Source organism: Bactrocera tryoni, chromosome 5 (assembly GCF_016617805.1).
Source record: "Bactrocera tryoni isolate S06 chromosome 5, CSIRO_BtryS06_freeze2, whole genome shotgun sequence".
NCBI classification, from domain to species: domain Eukaryota; kingdom Metazoa; phylum Arthropoda; class Insecta; order Diptera; family Tephritidae; genus Bactrocera; species Bactrocera tryoni.
Genome location: NC_052503.1, coordinates 36,638,681 through 36,656,775, shown reverse-complemented (window position 1 = coordinate 36,656,775; position 18,095 = coordinate 36,638,681). Strand labels below are relative to the sequence as shown.

Sequence of the window (18,095 nt, the reverse complement as noted above, 5' to 3'; positions counted from 1 at the left end):
TTATTTCTTTTCTGTCTTCAATAATTTGTTTTAATTTTGTAAACGTGTTCGAAAAGAAATTATTAATTTTTATTTGGTGGTCGAGAGCTGTAATTGAATTATGTAAATTTTCATCTACTTTCTTAAGGTGATTTTCAATATCTATTCTATCTCCATCATCCATCGTTCTAAATAGAAATTTATGTACAGAACCTATACCGTTAATTAACCCTCTTTTTTCTACTAAATCTTTTCTTGGGATTAATGTTTTGATTTTACCTCCAAGATTTCAATTTCTATTAGATAGGTGTAGTAAATGTAAATGTGAATATGTTTATGAGATTTTGTTATATTATTTAGTATGTAAAGAATTTCAAGTGAGGGTCAATTATGTGAATTACGAGGTCAGATGATGTAACAATCTGTTTAGTGTTGGTGATAATTTCTGCGTAATCCATTGTCGGTATGTATTTCATAGTACTTCCCAGTTTGGTTGCATTGCTTAATTATTACGATTGCTATCATCAATGTTATTTTGAAGATGTATTTGACCTAAAAAACTAATTAGACGTTTAATATTTGTCGGGTGAATATTATCTAATGGCAATTTTCTATATCTTGGTTCGTATTTTTGCCGAACTGCTTTATAACTTTTTACGTAACCTTCTTTTTGAGTGTTATTAAACTCTTCTCTATTTCTATTCAGTTTTCCTATGCATTTTTCTTTAGTCTTCTGAATAGTGTCTTTAATCAAATTTTTTATCAGTTTTTCCATTTATAACCTCAAGAGGTGTGGTTTTGATTGTAGAATGATAAGATTTGTTATACCATTCTATGCTTTGAAATACTTTTTCCGCTGTCGAAAGGCTTGGTTTTTCAATTTCTAGGACTCTAATTCTTTCGGATAGAGTATTATGAAATCTTCTCGATATCTGAATTCCTGTGTATGACTGTTTGGTTTTTGTAAAATGAACTTCTATTTCTTCTTCTTTCCTAAAAAATCTTTTTATGTTAATTGAGTTGAATTCATTATCTAATATTAACATTCTGTTCTGCCCTTTGATAGAAAAAGAATAATCTAAGCTTTTCTATAATAGTTATACTGTTTCTATCTTCTAGCTGAAATGCCATAGCAAATTTCGCAAATTTGTCTATAAAAGTAAGGAAGTAACATTTTTATTTATGTATATATTCCGCGTGAACTATTTCATTTATATCTGATGGTGTTTTCTGTTAATTGAAATTTTGGTTTTAAAGGTTTCTATCATATTTTGCTCTATTGCAAACGTCGCAATTATTTATATATTTTTGAATCAAACTTTCAAATTTTTTCCAGTATATTAGTTTTTTTCAATTTTTCATAATTTTCGTTAATACCTGCATGGCCTGTTTCACTTTTTATGATATTGAGCAATTTGTTTATAAACTTGTTTCTTCATTTTTCATATCTCTTTAGCATGGAATTCACATCTAAAAAACTTTACATGTCTATTAAATATTTGAATAAGCTTTTGCTGAACTATATTGTACTGATTATCGGTTAAATAAGAAAAAATACCTACTTTTCCACTATTTATGTAAGCTTACGACAAAGATCTATGAAATTATTATTTTTATATCTCTGCGCTAATAAAATTTTCTCTTCGTAAAGGCTCCTAGTTCCTTCAGATTCCATAATTTTCTTTTGTTTGTTAAAATGATTTGTGTATTGAAGCGATTTTACAATAGTATGTAAAATTGAAAATGATCATTTAGTTCCTCCTCTTTGAGAGTGGATTGTAGCATTTGTGCTTATGTTGTCTCTTCCAATGAATGAATCTCGCCTGTGTTACTATCTATTCTACCTTAGAAAATCGGCTACGTTATTTTCCTTTCCTTTCTTTTCACGTAAATTTATATTAATATTGTATTCACTCTTAGTTTAATTAACCATCTCTTGCAATCTTAACTAATGTCTTTTCCCTTGTTTTTTATTTGGAGCCACTTAAGTGGTTGGTGATCGGATAAGAGATCAAATGCTCTGCCGTAAATGTATGGTCTATACTCGTAGTATGTCACTGCCCAGACAATAACTAGTAGTTTTTTTTCTATAGTGGAATAACTTCTTTCGTGTTTGTTAAGTGTTCGACTAGCATAGCTTATAAGATGACTGCCCTGGATTAATAGCGCGCCAATTGCAAAGTCACTTGCATCAGTTGAAATGCCAAATTTTTTGTTAAAGTCTGATATTTCACATTGGTGGGCTTACTAATAGATTTTTTAAGTTTTCAAAGGATGATATGTACTGAGGATCGCGAGTGTTTATTTTAATATCCCTTTTAAATATTTTGTTAAACCATGTGCTACTTTAGCGTGCAACCTCTTACAAATTCTTCTATAATAACCTGTTATACCTAGGAATGATTTAATTTGCTTTGATGTAGTAGGCAACTTTAGTTTTTGTATGTTTTCGATTTTGCTTAAATTTGGTTGTATCCCTTCTGTTGTTAAAGTGTGACCTAGAAATTCAGTTGTTTTCGCGAAAATTTGTATTTATCTCAAACCTGAATCTTTAAATTATGTTTTCTTAATGCTGAAAATATTTTGGTGATATTTTGGGTATGCTTCTTCAATACTTTGAACTAAAAATTAAGATGTCGTCTAAATAAACTACACATATCTTGTTGATATATTCCCTAAGAACTCGAATTCATTAAACGTTGAAAGTTGCTGGTATTCTTTAGTCCGAACGGCATTCTTATAAATTCAAAGTGTCCTTGGGGTGTAGAGAAAGCTGTTTTTGGTCTATCTTCTTCTTTATTAATACTTGATGAAAGTTTCTTTTGCAAGATCTAATGTTGTAAAATACTGAGCTCTTCCAAGTTTGCTGAGTATTGTTTCTATATGGGGTATTGGAAATTTGTCATCTATAGTGACTCTGTTTAGCTTCCTGTAGTCAATAACTATTCTCCATCTTTTTTCTTCATTGAATTGTCTTTGCTTTTTCGGTACAATCCAAAGAGGCGAGTTGTAACGGGAATTACTTCTTTTAATTACACCTTGGCGCAACATCTCGTTCATCTGTCTACTAATTTCTTCTTCATGATTTTGGGGATATCTATAAATTTTATTATAAGTTGGTCTACTTGTTTTTGTAACTATTTCATGCTGAATTTTCATGAGTATGAGAAAGGTTTTACCTTCTGGAAAATAAATCAAGCTATTTGCTTTTAGAATGTATTCTAATTTTTGCTTTTTCTTTCTTCATTCATGTCACCATTTGATAAAAATATCTAGCAAATTCTCTTTACATCTCTGTAAGTATATTAATATCTTCTGTAATTGTAAGGGCAGCTTGAGTTTATAAATTTAATTTTAGTTGTTTATTTCTACATACCTTCTTTCTAAGTTAATTATTGCTTTAATAGGTTTTAAAAACATTTTGTCCTATTATTGCATCAAAGCTTTTATTTTTATGTTGGTTAGTTTCCAATGTATATAACTTCTTTTTCATTGAATCTGTTTGGGGCTGGGGTGACTAACTCTTTATTTAGGGAAAAAATTCCTTAATGGTGCTAAAGTGTATTGGTTTATCAAGCTCAATGTATTCATAATCTTTAACACATTATATTTCAATAATGATGTTGTAGACCCTGTGTCAATAAGACATTTAATTTTGGAATTTTTATGGTCACTTCTATTATCGGTAACGATTGTTTTGGGCTGGCAACCGAAAATTTGCTTGTTCTTGAACGTGATCTATTTCCATCGGTCTGGGGGTTTTATCTCCTTTGGACTGAATTATATCTTCTAGATTGTTGTGAATTATTTTGCCTATTTTTGTCCAAAGCTAAATTGTTGATAATTGTCATTTTGCTAGAATTACATGAAATTTTCTCGGCTGATTTTTGTCCAAATTGAAAATTATTGGAATTTTGTATATACTGGTTATTATTGAAATTGCCAAAATTGTGAGGACAAAGAATTTCTATTTGAAAAATTTCTATAATTATTTCTTTTATAATTGTTTTGTCTTTATCAAATTTATTAGCAAACCTGTCTCTTTGGAAGAACGCTAAAAGCCTCTCTAATGGTGCTTATATTTCTACTAATCACTACACTGCTTAAGTTAGTGTATCCCATTTAAAAATGTTTTTAGAATTAAACTTTCGTTGTTAATTGGGGAAAATTCTATAGGCTTTATCCTATCGAATTCATGTTTTAAATTTAGTTTATCTAAAATATCTTTTAAATTCTGGAAATATTGACTTACGTTATAGTTTCAGTAGTAATAATCGCCTGATTGTAAAGGGTGTGGTAATGACTCCTTTACTCCAAAAATTTTTATGAGTTCTTTTCTCTCATTTGCTGCCATGTTGGTGTAGGTCCCAAAGGCCGGATGACACTTTTGCTGCTTCTCCTTAATTTTTGTTTTGACGTGTCGCTGCGTTACAAATTCCAACATTGATAGGTTGGGGCTGAATAAAGGAAGTATGATCAGTGTCAACTTCCCTGATGAATGATGATAAATCTCTGCCGTCAAAGTCCATGATTCTTGAAGCTTCCTTCAAAAATTTGCGATCCTGTCATCTGAAGTGGTTGCTGCCTCGCCTGATTCATTGCTGATGTATCCTCTTTATTACAACTGAACTTGTTGTTGTTGCTTTGTATGGTGCACTTCGCTCTTTCTGCGTCTTCTGTGTGTGGCATTAATCTTTAATCCCACTCTTCCTGGTAATGTTGATGGGCGTGAATGAAGCTATTCTTCGCCTTCACAAATTGTAGTCCTCGAGTCGCTCCTCCCGACGTTCCAGATAACTTGTGTAGAAACTTAAATTTCTTAAACTTCATTATCTTGTGCCGACCGACTTATATATTTATAGTATATATAAGAGATCTTTTTAAAATGGGAGCTAATCTTAAGATTTGCTTCCTCGTTGCTAAAGCTTACGAAACTTGCAAAACTTCAGTTTTTAGTATCGCTCAACTCTTAGAAGTTTGTTTTACCGACTGCGCCAGTTTTAGGTTTGTTCGAGCGGAGGAATAAAAATGCCAATGATGTTGTTTCTATGACATTATATTTTATTCTCTAATGTTTCAAGTTATGTTCTGCTTATATAACTACTAAAGTGATTACAATTTTCTTAATCTATTTCTTTGTTTTGTTTATTTTCTTATGAAATACAATATTTGTAAAATGTAATCTTATTTTCTATTGAATGCAAACAAACATGACTGTTGGGTTTACCCGATAATGTTTGGGTTATCATTATAGTCAAACATAAGGACCAAAACATGTTTGTAGGCTTTGGCATTATGAATACAATATTTGTAAAATGTAATCTTATTTTCTATTGAATGCAAACAAACATGACTGTTGGGTTTACCCGATAATGTTTGGGTTATCATTATAGTCAAACATAAGGACCAAAACATGTTTGTATACATTTGCATTATGTTCTTTATCTCTACTTGTTATCTTATATTTTTTGTAATGTTTACTTGTTTTTCTTTAATCTTTTATTTTGTCCAATTTATAGTATTTTGTTGTGTGGTGTCTGGTTGGGATGATAGTGTACACATAACTCGCGCGACATTATAATTTACGATAAATGCAGTGCGCGATGAGGGTGGAATAAATTTTTTAAGATGTTAATAAAAAATGCGAGTACATTTTTTTGCATTTAATTGAAATAATATTTAATATCGAATTCAAATGTTAAATCAAATGTTAAATAATAGGTTAAATAAAGTCTTAATTAAAGATTTAGTCTCAACTGCACCCTCTGAACGTTACCAACGGTATGATCGTTTTTCCCATTGCCTACTTTGCTAAATAGACTAATTGCTCCCGATTTCCCAATTGGACCAATCAGAATGCGCAACGTCAGTTCATGCGTAAGCAAGTAGGACTTAAAATAAGTGCTCCCGCTTTGATTATTAGACCAATCAGAACGCGCCACGTTAGATCATGCGTAAGCAAGTAGGACTTACGAGGATTACGTGAGTCATACTGCCAGATCGTTCGTAACAATAATCATTCTCCTCTTTCGAAAAGCATTTAGAAAAAATCTTGTTTTCGAGACTAATCATACCTTAATTTTTTTAACCTATTACCGGTCTTCGTTTTAAAAAGAAAAGGTTTATAAATTCTAAATATATAAATTCAACATATCTGTCCTCCAAGGTACTGAAGCTTATCAAAACCAATGAATATCCGCGGGGAACGAACCTGCGAAGCTGGAATTGCCCCAGCACATTACTCTTAGGGCCGTTTTCTAGTCTGACCTTTAAATTACCGGCCACTTTATCGCCTCGATAAACGCATTTTCGCTTTCTCATTCGCGAATTAAGTTATTGTATCGATAAATTGCTGCTCTCCTGATGTAACCTTTAAAAATTTGTAGCCAGCTTTAAATTAAGCATTGCCAACTAAAGTTTTTTGTTTATTTACAAAAATTGAACAGCTGTTATTTATTTTGCTTTTTGATACAAACAAAAAATTTTAATTTAAATTACACTATGTCGACACAACGTGCATTATATATTAATTGGCTGGAAGAAATGTTTGAAGGCTCGGAGCAACTAGCTGCATCTCGTAGGAAGTATCGCTGTCGGCCGGATTATTCAGATAGCTATGATGACAATGAGTTCATCAAGAGGTTTCGATTATCCAAACCAACTTTTCGCTTCGTTTTAAATAAAATTTGTAACGCTTTGGAGCCTTTTACAAAAAAGTGAGTTAGTACACAACAATATCAACTTAAACAAGTAAGGAAGGACTAAGTTCGGGTGTCACCGAACATTTTATACTCTCGCATGATAAAGTGATAATCGAGATTTCATAATCCGTCATTTACATATTTTTCAAATACCGTATTTTTGTAAAGTTTTATTCCGCTATCATCATTGGTTCCTAATGTATATACTCATATTATACAGAAAAGGCATCAGATGGAATTCAAAATAGCGTTACATTGGAAGAAGGCGTGGTTGTGAACCGATTTCACCCATATCTCGTACATGTCATCAAGGTGTTAAGAAAATATTATATACCGAATTTCATTGGACTCGGTGGAGTAGTTCCTGAGATATGGTTTTGGTCCATAAGTGAGCGATGCCACGCCCATTTTCAATTTTTAAAAAAGCCTGGGTGCAGCTTCCTTCTGTCATTTCTTCCGTAAAATTTAGTGTTTCTGATGTTTTTTGTTAGTCGGTTAACGCACTTTTAGTGATTTTCAACATAACCTTTGTATGGGAGGTGGGCGTGGTTATAATCCGATTTCTTCCATTTTTTAACTGTATATGGAAATGCCAGAAGGAAACGATTCCATACAGTTTGGTTGACATAGCTATAGTAGTTTTGGAGATATGTACAAAAAACTTAGTAGGGGGCGGGGCCAAGTGCCAAGTGCTTTGTGCCAAATTTCACTTTAATATCTTTATTTATGGCTTAGTTATGACACTTTATAGGTTTTCGGTTTTCGCCATATTGTGGGCGTGGCAGTGGGCCGATTTTGCCCATCTGCGAACTTTACCTTCCTATGGAGGCAAGAAATACGTGTACCAAGTTTCATCATGATATCTCAATTTTTACTCAAGTTGCAGCTTGCACGGACAAACAGACATCCGGATTTCAACTCTACTCGTCACCCTGATCACTTTGGTATACATAACTCAATATCTGACTCTTTTAGTTTTAGGACTTACAAACAACCGTTATGTGAACAAAACTATAATACTCTCCTTAGCAACATTGTTGCGAGAGTATAAAAACATTCTAACTATTGGGATTATTTGTTCAAGGTACTATTATATCTATATCACCAAAAACGAAGCTAATGATATCACTCAGATTCTATGCTAGCGGAAGTTTCCTAATAACAGTAGGAGATTTTTGTGGGGTAAGCGTATCTACGGCAAGTCGAGCAGTAAAAGAAGTGTCTTTGGCTCTGGCCGCTTTATACAAGGACTTCGTTAAACTTCCCACTGATTCTACTCAGACAGTGGCAAGGTTTTTCCAAATCGCTAAATTCCCCAAAGTCATTGGAGCTATTGATTGTACTCTTTTTCTTCTTCTTAATTGGCGTAGACACCGCTTACGCGATTATAGCCGAGTTAACAACAGCGCGCCAGTCGTTTCTTCTTTTCGCTGCGTGGCGCCAATTGGATATTCCAAGCGAAACCAGGTCCTTCTCCACTTGGTCCTTCCAACGGAGTGGAGGTCTTCCTCTTCCTCTGCTTCCCCCGGCGGGTACTGCGTCGAATACTTTCAGAGCTGGAGTGTTTTCATCCATCCGGACAACATGACCTAGCCAGCGTAGCCGCTGTCTTTTAATTCGCTGAACTATGTCAATGTCGTCATATATCTCGTACAGCTCATCGTTCTTCATCATCATCTTTCGCAGAATTTTTCTCTCGAAAACTCGTAACGTCGACTCATCGGTTGCTGTCATCGCCCAAGCCTCTGCACCATATAGCAGGAATTATGAGCGACTTATAGAGTTTAGCTTTTGTTCGTCGAGAGAGGACTTTACTTTTCAATTGCCTACTCAGTCCGAAGTAGCACCTGTTGGCAAGAGCAACCCTGCGTTGGATTTCCAGGCTGACATTATTAGTGGTGTTAATGCTGGTTCCTAAATAGACGAAATTATCTACAACTTCAAAGTTATGACTGTCAACAGTGACGTGAGAGCCAAGTCGCGAGTGCGACGACTGTTTGTTTGATGACAGGAGATATTTCGTTTTGCCCTCGTTCACTACCAGACCCATTTTCTGTGCTTCCTTGTCCAGCCTATAGAAAGCAGAACTAACGGCGCGGGTGTTGAGGCCGATGATATCAATGTCGTCGGCATACGCCAGCAGCTGTACACTCTTATAAAAGATGGTACCTTCTCTGTTTAGTTCTGCAGCTCGAACTATTTTCTCCAGGAGCAGGTTGAAGAAGTCGCACGATAGGGAGTCGCCTTGTCTGAAACCTCGTTTGGTATCGAACGGCTCGGAGAGGTCCTTCCCGATCCTGACGGAGCTTTTCGTGTTGTTCAACGTCAGTTTACACAGCCGTATTAGTTTTGCGGGGATACCAAATTCAGACATCGCGGCATAAAGGCAGCTCCTTTTCGTACTGTCGAAAGCAGCTTTGAAATCGACGAAGAGGTGGTGTGTCGATTCTTCTTTCACGGGTCTTTTCCAAAATTTGGCGCATGGTGAATATCTGGTCGGTTGTTGATTTTCCAGGTCTGAAGCCACACTGATAAGGTCCAATCAGTTTGTTGACGGTGGGCTTTAATCTTTCACACAATACGCTCGATAGAACCTTATATGCGATGTTGAGGAGGCTAATCCCACGGTAGTTGGCGCAGATTGTGGGGTCTCCTTTTTTATGGATTGGGCATAGCACACTTAAATTCCAATCGTTGGGCATGCTTTCGTCCGACCATATTTTACAAAGAAGCTGATGCATGCTCCCTATTAGTTCTTTGCCGCCGTGTTTGAATAGCTCGGCCGGTAGTCCGTCGGCCCCTGCCGCTTTGTTGTTCTTGAGGCGGGCAAGTGCTATTCGAACTTCTTCATGGTCGGGTAATGGAACGTCTGCTCCATCGTCATCGATTGGGGAATCGGGTTCTCTTTCTCCTGGTGTTGTGCGTTCACTGCCATTCAGCAGGCTGGAGAAGTGTTCCCTCCATAATATAACTATGCTCTGGGCATCAGTGACTAGATCACCTTTGGGGGTTCTACAAGAGTATGCTCCGGTCTTGAAACCTTCTGTAAGCCGCCGCAATTTTTCGTAGAATTTTCGAGCATTACCCCTGTCGTCCAGCTTATCAAGCTCTTCGTACTCACGCATTTCGGCCTCTTTCTTCTTCTGTCTGCAAATGCGTCTCGCTTCCCTCTTCAACTCTCGGTATCTATCCCATCCAGCCTGTTTCTCTCCGCTGCGACACGGCACTCTTCGTCGTACCAGCTGTTCTTTTGCTCTTTCCGAAAACCAATGGTTTCGGTTGCAGCTGTACGTAAGGAATTTGAAATGCCGTCCCACAGTTCCCTTATACCGAGTTGTTGACGAGTGCTCTCAGAGAGCAGGAGTGCAAGCCTGAGTAGAAAATCGTTCGGCTGTCTGTTGTGATTGCAGCTTCTCGACGTCAAACTTTCCTTGTGTTTGTTGGCGTGCGTTTTTTGCTGCACAGAGGCGGGTGCGAATCTTAGCTGCAACAAGATAGTGGTCCGAGTCGATGTTAGGAACTCGGAGCGCACGCACATCTAAAACACTGGAGACGTGTCTTCCATCTATCACAAGATGATCGATCTGGTTGGTAGTTTTTCGATCCGGAGACAGCCAGGTAGCTTGATGAATCTTCTTATGCTGGAATCTAGTACTAAAGATAACCATATTTCGGGCCCCGGCGAAGTCAATCAGCCTCAACCCATTTGGGGATGTTTCGTCGTGGAGGCTGAATTTACCGACCGTAGTGCCAAATATACCTTCTTTGCCCACCCTGGCGTTAAAGTCGCCAAGCACGATTTTGACATCGTGGCGGGGCAGCTCTCATAAGCGCGCTCCAAGCGCTCATAGAAGGCATCTTTGGTCACATCGTCCTTCTCATCCGTCGGGGCGAGGGAGCAAATCAGCGATATGTTGAAGAACCTCGCTTTGATGCGGATTGTGGCTAGACGTTCATTCACCGGAGTGAATGATAGTACTCGGCGACGGAGTCTCTCTCCCACCACGAATCCAACACCAAACTTGCGCTCCTTTATATGGCCACTGTAGTAAATGTCACAAGGACCTACTCGTCTCTGTCCATGTCCCGTCCATCGCATTTCTTGGACGGCGGTGATGTCAGCCTTTATTTTTGCGAGGACATCAACCAGCTGGGCAGCGGCACCTTCCCAATTAAGGGTCCGGACATTCCAGGTGCATGCCCTCAAATCGTAGTCCTTATTCCGTTTGCCATGGTCGTCATCAAAAGGGGGGTCTCTCATCCGAGGCTGTGTTTTCTTTTTCATTGGTATTGTTTTTTACGTGGCGGGTCCCAAGCCCAGCGCACAACCCTATGTTGGGAATGTTTCGCCTTCTCACATTAGCTCACCTTCGAACGGATGTTCTTAGGCTAGCCAGAGGATACTTGGTCAAAGACCGGAAGTAGTGAGCTGCTTGAGCCATGTGTAAAAGAATCGTTTCTGGCCACTCCCAAGTGAATGGCGATCAGAGAACTTTCCTCACTTGCGTGAACTTCTACACATGACTCCATCCTCCCTCCTCCATTGATTGTACTCACATCCGAAAATAATCACCCGATGGTAGCAATGCAGAGATTTTTCAAAATAGAAAAGGATACTTCTCGCTAAACGTTCAAGCAATGTGCAACGCAAATTTGATGTTGTTGGATTTGGTCGTAAGGTGGCCTGGTTCTGCACACGATTACAATATTTTTCGCAATAGCCGTCGGAAGTTTTGTATGGAGGAAGGCCATTTCAGTAATTATTTCATCCTTGGTGATAGTGGCTACAAGCACACTAATTACATGATGACTCCATTAATAAGTCCATCAAATGCACCGGAAAGACTTTATAATGAGTCGCAAATTCGCACGCGCAATGCAATTGAGATATGCTTTGGCGTATGGAAAAGACGATTTCCTGTATTGTCGATGGGACTGCGAACATCAATGAACACCATAATGGCTATTATAGTGGCATGTGGTGTCCTGCACAATATCGCAAGACTATCAAAAGACCCACTTCCTCCGATGGATGAACTGATTATACCGGAAATTCCAGAAGATGCTGACGAAAATAATTCCATCGAGATAAATTCTAACTCTGTTGCAAGAAACCGACTAATACAAGACTATTTTGCTCGGTGAGTGAATATTTTGAAATAGTCACGCATTCCTGTAATATAATACGTTTTTGGATGTACATGTGTTTATGTTTGCGTTTCAAATTATAAAAGAATCATACAAAAGGAAAGATATACCTAAATGGAGTCCTAACCGTATATGGGCATAGAAGTATATTTCTAATTTCCATTTTTAAATAAAAAGTCATTCAATTTAAAGTTTAATTAAATGCACGTATTTATTAAAAAACCAAAGAAAAAATTTCATTGCAAACTTAAAAATAAAGTGAAGCCAAACTTCAACACAAACATTCCACTTCTCAAACAATGACGAAACTAATTTTGCTTACACGTTATATGGAAAAAAGTATTAAAAATAAACAAGAGTACCGCAACTGCTTAAGGTGCATTCTTATTTGAATCTAATTTGGTTTTTTTTTTAAGATTTCTAATTGCATTAGCTCATTTTCCAATTTAAGCGCAATTAATTCTTGCTCATGTTTTTCCTGAGCCCGGGTATTTTCATCTGCATAAAATTGTTGTTGTAAAACTGTCAACTTAATTTTTTCTTCCTCCAAATTTCTCTTGCGGGTGCCAGGACAGTCAATCAAAAGTTTGGACGTTTTTTTACTTCTCAGTGCGTTAGGTGTCCAAGAAGACCACTGTTCTTCTTCGTGATCAACGTTCTTCACATTTTCCTATGAAATTATATTATTAAACATAACTTACACTATATGAATACCGTAAAAATACAAGTAGTGTAAATTATGTGACCTCAGCTGTATATGTTCATATGTACATATGTATAAGTATTCCAAATATATACAGTCATTTTTTTGCAAAATTCAATCACAATGTGTTTTATCTAAATATTAATCATTCTTCAACAAACAATATAAATTAAAACTTCAAACTTTGTACAAAATTTAAAAATGTAATTTTTATTACTTACATACATAAGTATGTAAAAGAATGAACTATATGAAATGTTAGCGAATTCATAAACATTAAAATACATATATACTTGCCTGGTTGAGCTCGTCGGCATCAGTTATATCCTCAGTGTGGACAATGAATTTTTCCCTTTCCGGAGTACTAGTATCAACTATAATAAAAAACATTTATTTTGAAAACATTCATATTTAAGAGAATGCAGTGTATTTTGGCACGTAGCTAGTGCCAACAGTTTTGCCAGTACCACTGTATCGCCAGTATAAAGAGTTTTGCAAGTGCCGCTGTATCACAGGTGTGTTCATCAGTGCAGTCGGAAGACCTTCGGCAGCGCTTCAAAACAATTACTGGACACGATCCAACTCCGAATATGGGGAAAGGACCCTCCTCTTTCTGTTTCCATGTGACAGCATCGGATCTTTTATTCTCCAGAACATGTCGTTGTTCATCCACCAACTCCACTAATGCATCCTCTTCTTGGCGAGTGAAGTTCTTTCCTGTTTTTCTTTTTAGCAGTGGGCTTTCCATCATAACTTTTTAATTAACAGCTGATTTTGTTTACGTTTTGCTTGCAAGACATTGCGTACATGCCAATTTTATAGGCAATTGTTGGATTTTAATTTTGGCCTTGTCATAATTTCGAAATAACAAATATATTTTTACAGGCAAGATGAGAAAACGAAATGACTTAAATTGCGCTTTTAAGTGAGGAACAATTTATCCTCCCAGTTAGTAAAGGGAACTTTATTGCTTACATAAGAAAACGGCCCTTAAGCGGTTAGAAACGGCTTCGAAAATTTTAAATCCCTTGTGTGAAAGGTATTTTTCCAGACATAATGCAGTATGTATAAACAGCTCTAGTACTTAACTATGTACATATCTATCCTATGGATAGTGGCGAGAGTCTTATTCATTTTGAAGGTGGGTATTCTGTCACAACACATGTGGTCAGTTGTAGCGAATGAGCTTCTCAAAAAATTCTGTATGGACCTTATGTAATCGATGTCCAGGAAGATATCTGTGAAAATATAACCATGCAGTTAGTCCGAAAATTTAAGTCGATTGGTCCAGCCGTTTCGGAGAAAATTTCTTCATCTCCTTAAAGTTCCTGAGTAGCGTGTACTAGTTTACACAAGGGTATCTAAGCATCGTAATAAATTGCGCAGTCGAAAGTCGCCATCAACCCCAAATAAAACCAAAATGGTTTTATTTATTTACTAGAAGATAGAAGATCCTGCTGTTGCAAGTGGGGGACACCTGTCTGCAACCGGCGGATACAGTGAAAAATATAAAGCTCATCCTTGATTAGATGTTTTCAAGGAAGCCAAATATGGAACAGAGCGAGGAAATAAGGCATCGGTTGCCTTATACTGATGTGGAGAAGTCATTAGCAAAAGGTGGGGTCTCTCACCGAAAGTGGTTCTCTGGCTCTAAGACACCATAGTCAAGCGCATTAAATCGAGTCTTTATGTGGTGGAGGGCTCTAGAAAATACAACACTTGCAAAAAACTCGAAAGCGTTCAACTCTTAGGCTGATCAGTATATGTCATGCACTAAAGTCCAATTCAACCATGGCACTTAACGTCACTCAAAAAATCTGCATTCCTAAATGAGGATATGTCGAGTGCAGCGTTTTTCAAGCATAAGTTGCAGCAAGGTAGCAGTAGATTTACTGCTTCGGAGTCCAGCCTCCTTCAGAGAAGTGACCATCAACTCAGAAGGTAGGGCAGAGATATTAGCCTTGAACTCATTAACAGTGCATTGGTCAAGGTTTGCCCAACCGTGTTATCAATAGCATCGTGTTTCTTTGTGATAAAACTTTTATGGGCGCCAGGCCACAGCGGATTCGCAGGCAATTGTAAAGCTGATGAGCTAGCAAAGAGAGTACCCTAGAACCGCTATCAGTAGAAGGGAGCAGGGCGGTGCTCCGGTATCTTCTTGTGTTCTACTACTAGATAGGTGAGCTTCACGGAAGCGTTCTCATCTCTGGGTCACCATCTGTATATACGCTGCAGCAAAGTCTTCTTGGCCCAAGATCGATAGCAATAGATCTAATAATATCTTTGCTCTCGGTAAGGCTGGCTTCTCCCTAGGTGTGGGAGTTTTAGCAGTTCATTGCCGTCATTGAGTCTATGCTTTAAGGCTGGGAATCTTACCAGATGCCATCTGAAGAAGTTCTATGGAAGAAGGCGAGGTGGAAAAAACTCAACACTTCCTTCTTGAGTGTCCCACGTTTGAGCGAAAACAGGAGTTCTTCATTCCTATGGCTTCACAATGGACCACCTATAGCTGTCCATGAGCGATCTCTAGCGACTTTTTTGTCTTAATATTTTCTTAGATTATTTTCTTTGCATCCTTTCTGTTGGTTGTCCTGCATTAGAGGCCTTACTGCCGCAACGGTTATGACATTATCAAGCTCATAACTGATTTTCGGCACAACTTGTGCACAACAAGTCGCCATAACATTAGCATAATGTAGACCACAGATTTATGCGCACAGCAACAGCATAGAAATAACAAAAACAACAATAATAACAACAAATTTGCAGGCAATAACCAATTTCCAGTTGATTAAACATAACTATGATCCTTATAAACTATAAAGTTAGCTGCTTGGCTATGCGTATGGGTGGCAGGAAAAATGCGAATGTATAACCATGACACCAACAACAACTGCAGTTTGGGTATGCACGTACAAACAATTAAATATATAGTATATTAACTCAAGCTTAGTTTTTCTTATGTTTATACGCTTCTATGTATATTTCATCATAATCATATATATACATATGTACATAAATGTGCGTGTTTGTGTCTATATATGTACATAATATGTCTAGTACTATTAGTAAAATTCTCCTTAAATCTGTGTCAACTTAAGTGAGCGGCGTCAGCGTTAGACTGCTTGTCTAGATTATACTCTACTTAGCACACACACCACGCAATAGCCTAAGCACCCGCTAAGCGCCTTCAAGCGAGTCTTCAAGTAAACTAAGGTTGCACCGAGGCTATAATACCCTACAAAGGTGTATTTCTTATGGTATATTGCGTTCAAAAGGATATTTAGCTTGATTTTGAGCGTTCAGTTTGTAAGGTACCTATGTATATGCTGTAGTGTCCGATCCAAACAATATTACCAGAGATTTTAGCGCTGCCGGGAACAACAAGCTATGCCAAATTTCTTGAAGATCTATTATGAAATAAAAGAGTTTTCCATACTAGAACTTCACTTTGGTCAGCCAGTTTGTAAAGCAGCTCTTTGCTATACTGGTCTGATTTGAACAATATCTACGAATATTCCAATATAGTCTTAGATAATAGTCTACGCTAATTTTGAAAAAATATATTATCATCTAAAAAAGTTTTCCATATAAAGATTTGATTTTGATTAGCCAGGTTGGCCCAATGTACAAGTAGGCGCTCTCGAATTCGCTCGCTTAGCGAATCTACGAAGTTTCTTTCTGGGTATAACAAACTTTTTCGCAAACTTAATTTAACCAGTTCAGGGTATAAAAACTATCGACTTAACTCAATTCATGGAAGCAAATCCTTACATTTTTGTTGCTACGCTAATTGTGGCAGCCACAAGGACAACAGAATGCACCGGGTGGGAATAGAGGCACACACACGTCGTTCACCAACATTAATTTTTGGAGAGCTTGCATGCTTGTATAAAGGAGTTTGTGTGGTTGTATATGTATACGAATCGGCTTTCGTCGGTGCGGATATGCGCGTGTGCATGATTATTCGTAACACACACTACTATTTATTAGTTATCAGCAGAATTTACAAGGGCTTTTCCGACGTGCGGATATTTTTAGTGTACATGGGTGAGGGTATATACTTATATGTATGCACATGTGTATAATATATATATCCCTTTTCTGTCATAAAAATACATATATATATGTCCATCATATATTATATATTGTATGAGTGGTGCTGTTTACTCGTATAACCGCACAAAAATCGCAACAAAGTGTACTGAGTGTAAATCCAGCCAGCCGTTAAATGCGTTCGCCGGATTAAGTATATACATATATGAGTGTGAACGAGAATAGTTTGTAAGGTCAGTGGCACTTTGAATATTCAGATTTGTATATTTTGGAATTCCGCGAGGGCAAAAACCAAGAAAGGTTTTGTTCCCAAGGCTAATCGGACCTACACTATCGGAACAGATAGTATACGTTCAATCATAAGTTGTCAGTTCTGCAGCACGCTTCAAAAATCTGTCAGGAGGCAATAGTAATAAGTAACAAGAAGCAAGAGTAAAATTTATTTCAGCGAGAAAATTAGATCGCGAAATAGGTTATTCAACTTGATAGAGATATACTGCTGAGTAAAAAAGTAAAATTACACCGCTTCTATAGGTTCGAGACTATAGGAGAATATTTTTGTTTACAGGAGTGTAGAATCAGCGTCACGTGGTAGACAGTTTAGTCCCGAAGACGCTGGATTTATAGCAATTTGTTCACCAGTTCAGTACCCGCCGTGGGAAGCAGGGGAAGAGAAAGACCTTAACTCCGTTGGAGAAACCAGGTGGGGAAGTACCTGGCTTCGCTTGTAGCCTTAATTGGCGCCACATTGCAAACAGAAGAAACAACTGGAGCGCTCGGCTATAACGGCGTAAGCGGTGTCTACGCCAGTAAAGAAGACGAAGAAGCTCTTTGGAATGGAATTGGGCTAACGAATAACAATTAAATCGAAAAACAAAAAACATGAGTAAGGACATGAGTGATAGAAGCATCATGCTTACAAGATCATTAGGGTCTGTAACTCCAACTACTTGAGGACTCTCAAACCAACTAAAAAATAACTACCAAGATTACTCAGCTCTGTTACCAAAAATAATAGAATATTCATTCGATTATAGACTATCGCTTTATCCGAAATTCGTCAGAACTACTTGGAGACTCTAAAACTAACTACATAGAAACACCAGACCCAAAGAGTAGGATTAAATTCAAAAAGCAGTCTGGTCTGCAAATCCAAGAAAAATTTAACTTTTGTTCGATTACATACTGTCGTTTTAGCCGAAGATCCAAAGAGTAAGATTGAAAATTTGAAAAATATGATATTGGGTTTGTAGACATAAGAAAAATGAAAGCTTTATTCGATATTATACTATTGCTTAAGCCGAGATTCAGCCAAATTACTTGGAGACTATAAAACCACTAAAGAAGCTTGCTACCAAATTCAGTTGGTTCTGTAAAATTTGAAATAACAGAAAAACGAATTTAATTGATTATAGACTATCGCCTTATATGAAATTCGTCAGAACGCGTGGAGACTGTAAAACTAACTACACGGTCGAAAAATCGGATCCAAAAGCCAAGAACCACAA

The 18,095-nt window shown here is 37.2% G+C and overlaps 2 protein-coding genes and 1 pseudogene across 2 annotated transcripts in view; 2 read left to right on the top strand and 1 right to left on the bottom strand.

The window, feature by feature from the left end:
* LOC120779110 (kelch-like protein 17) overlaps positions 1–18,095 on the top strand; it is a 420,616-nt gene that overhangs the window by 266,779 nt on the left and 135,742 nt on the right. The window lies entirely within an intron of this gene.
* On the top strand, positions 6,426–11,971 carry LOC120777131 (annotated as a pseudogene).
* On the bottom strand, positions 12,169–13,279 carry LOC120777130. The gene is made up of 3 exons (XM_040108275.1): positions 12,985–13,279; positions 12,829–12,905; positions 12,169–12,498 (listed from the first exon to the last, which is right to left on the bottom strand). The coding sequence occupies exons 1-3, from the start codon at positions 13,277–13,279 to the stop codon at positions 12,223–12,225; spliced, it is 648 nt and encodes a 215-aa protein (XP_039964209.1). The 3' UTR covers positions 12,169–12,222.

Excerpts from the sequence above, each read along its gene's own strand:
- LOC120777130 (XM_040108275.1), bottom strand. The coding sequence starts at position 13,279 with ATGGAAAGCCCACTGCTAAAAAGAAAAACAGGAAAGAACTTCACTCGC. Across the intron at positions 12,906-12,984 it reads ACAGTGGTACTGGCAAAACT|TTGATACTAGTACTCCGGAA; the intron begins GTTGGCACTAGC and ends TTTTTATTATAG. Across the intron at positions 12,499-12,828 it reads ATGCCGACGAGCTCAACCAG|GAAAATGTGAAGAACGTTGA; the intron begins GCAAGTATATAT and ends ATAATTTCATAG.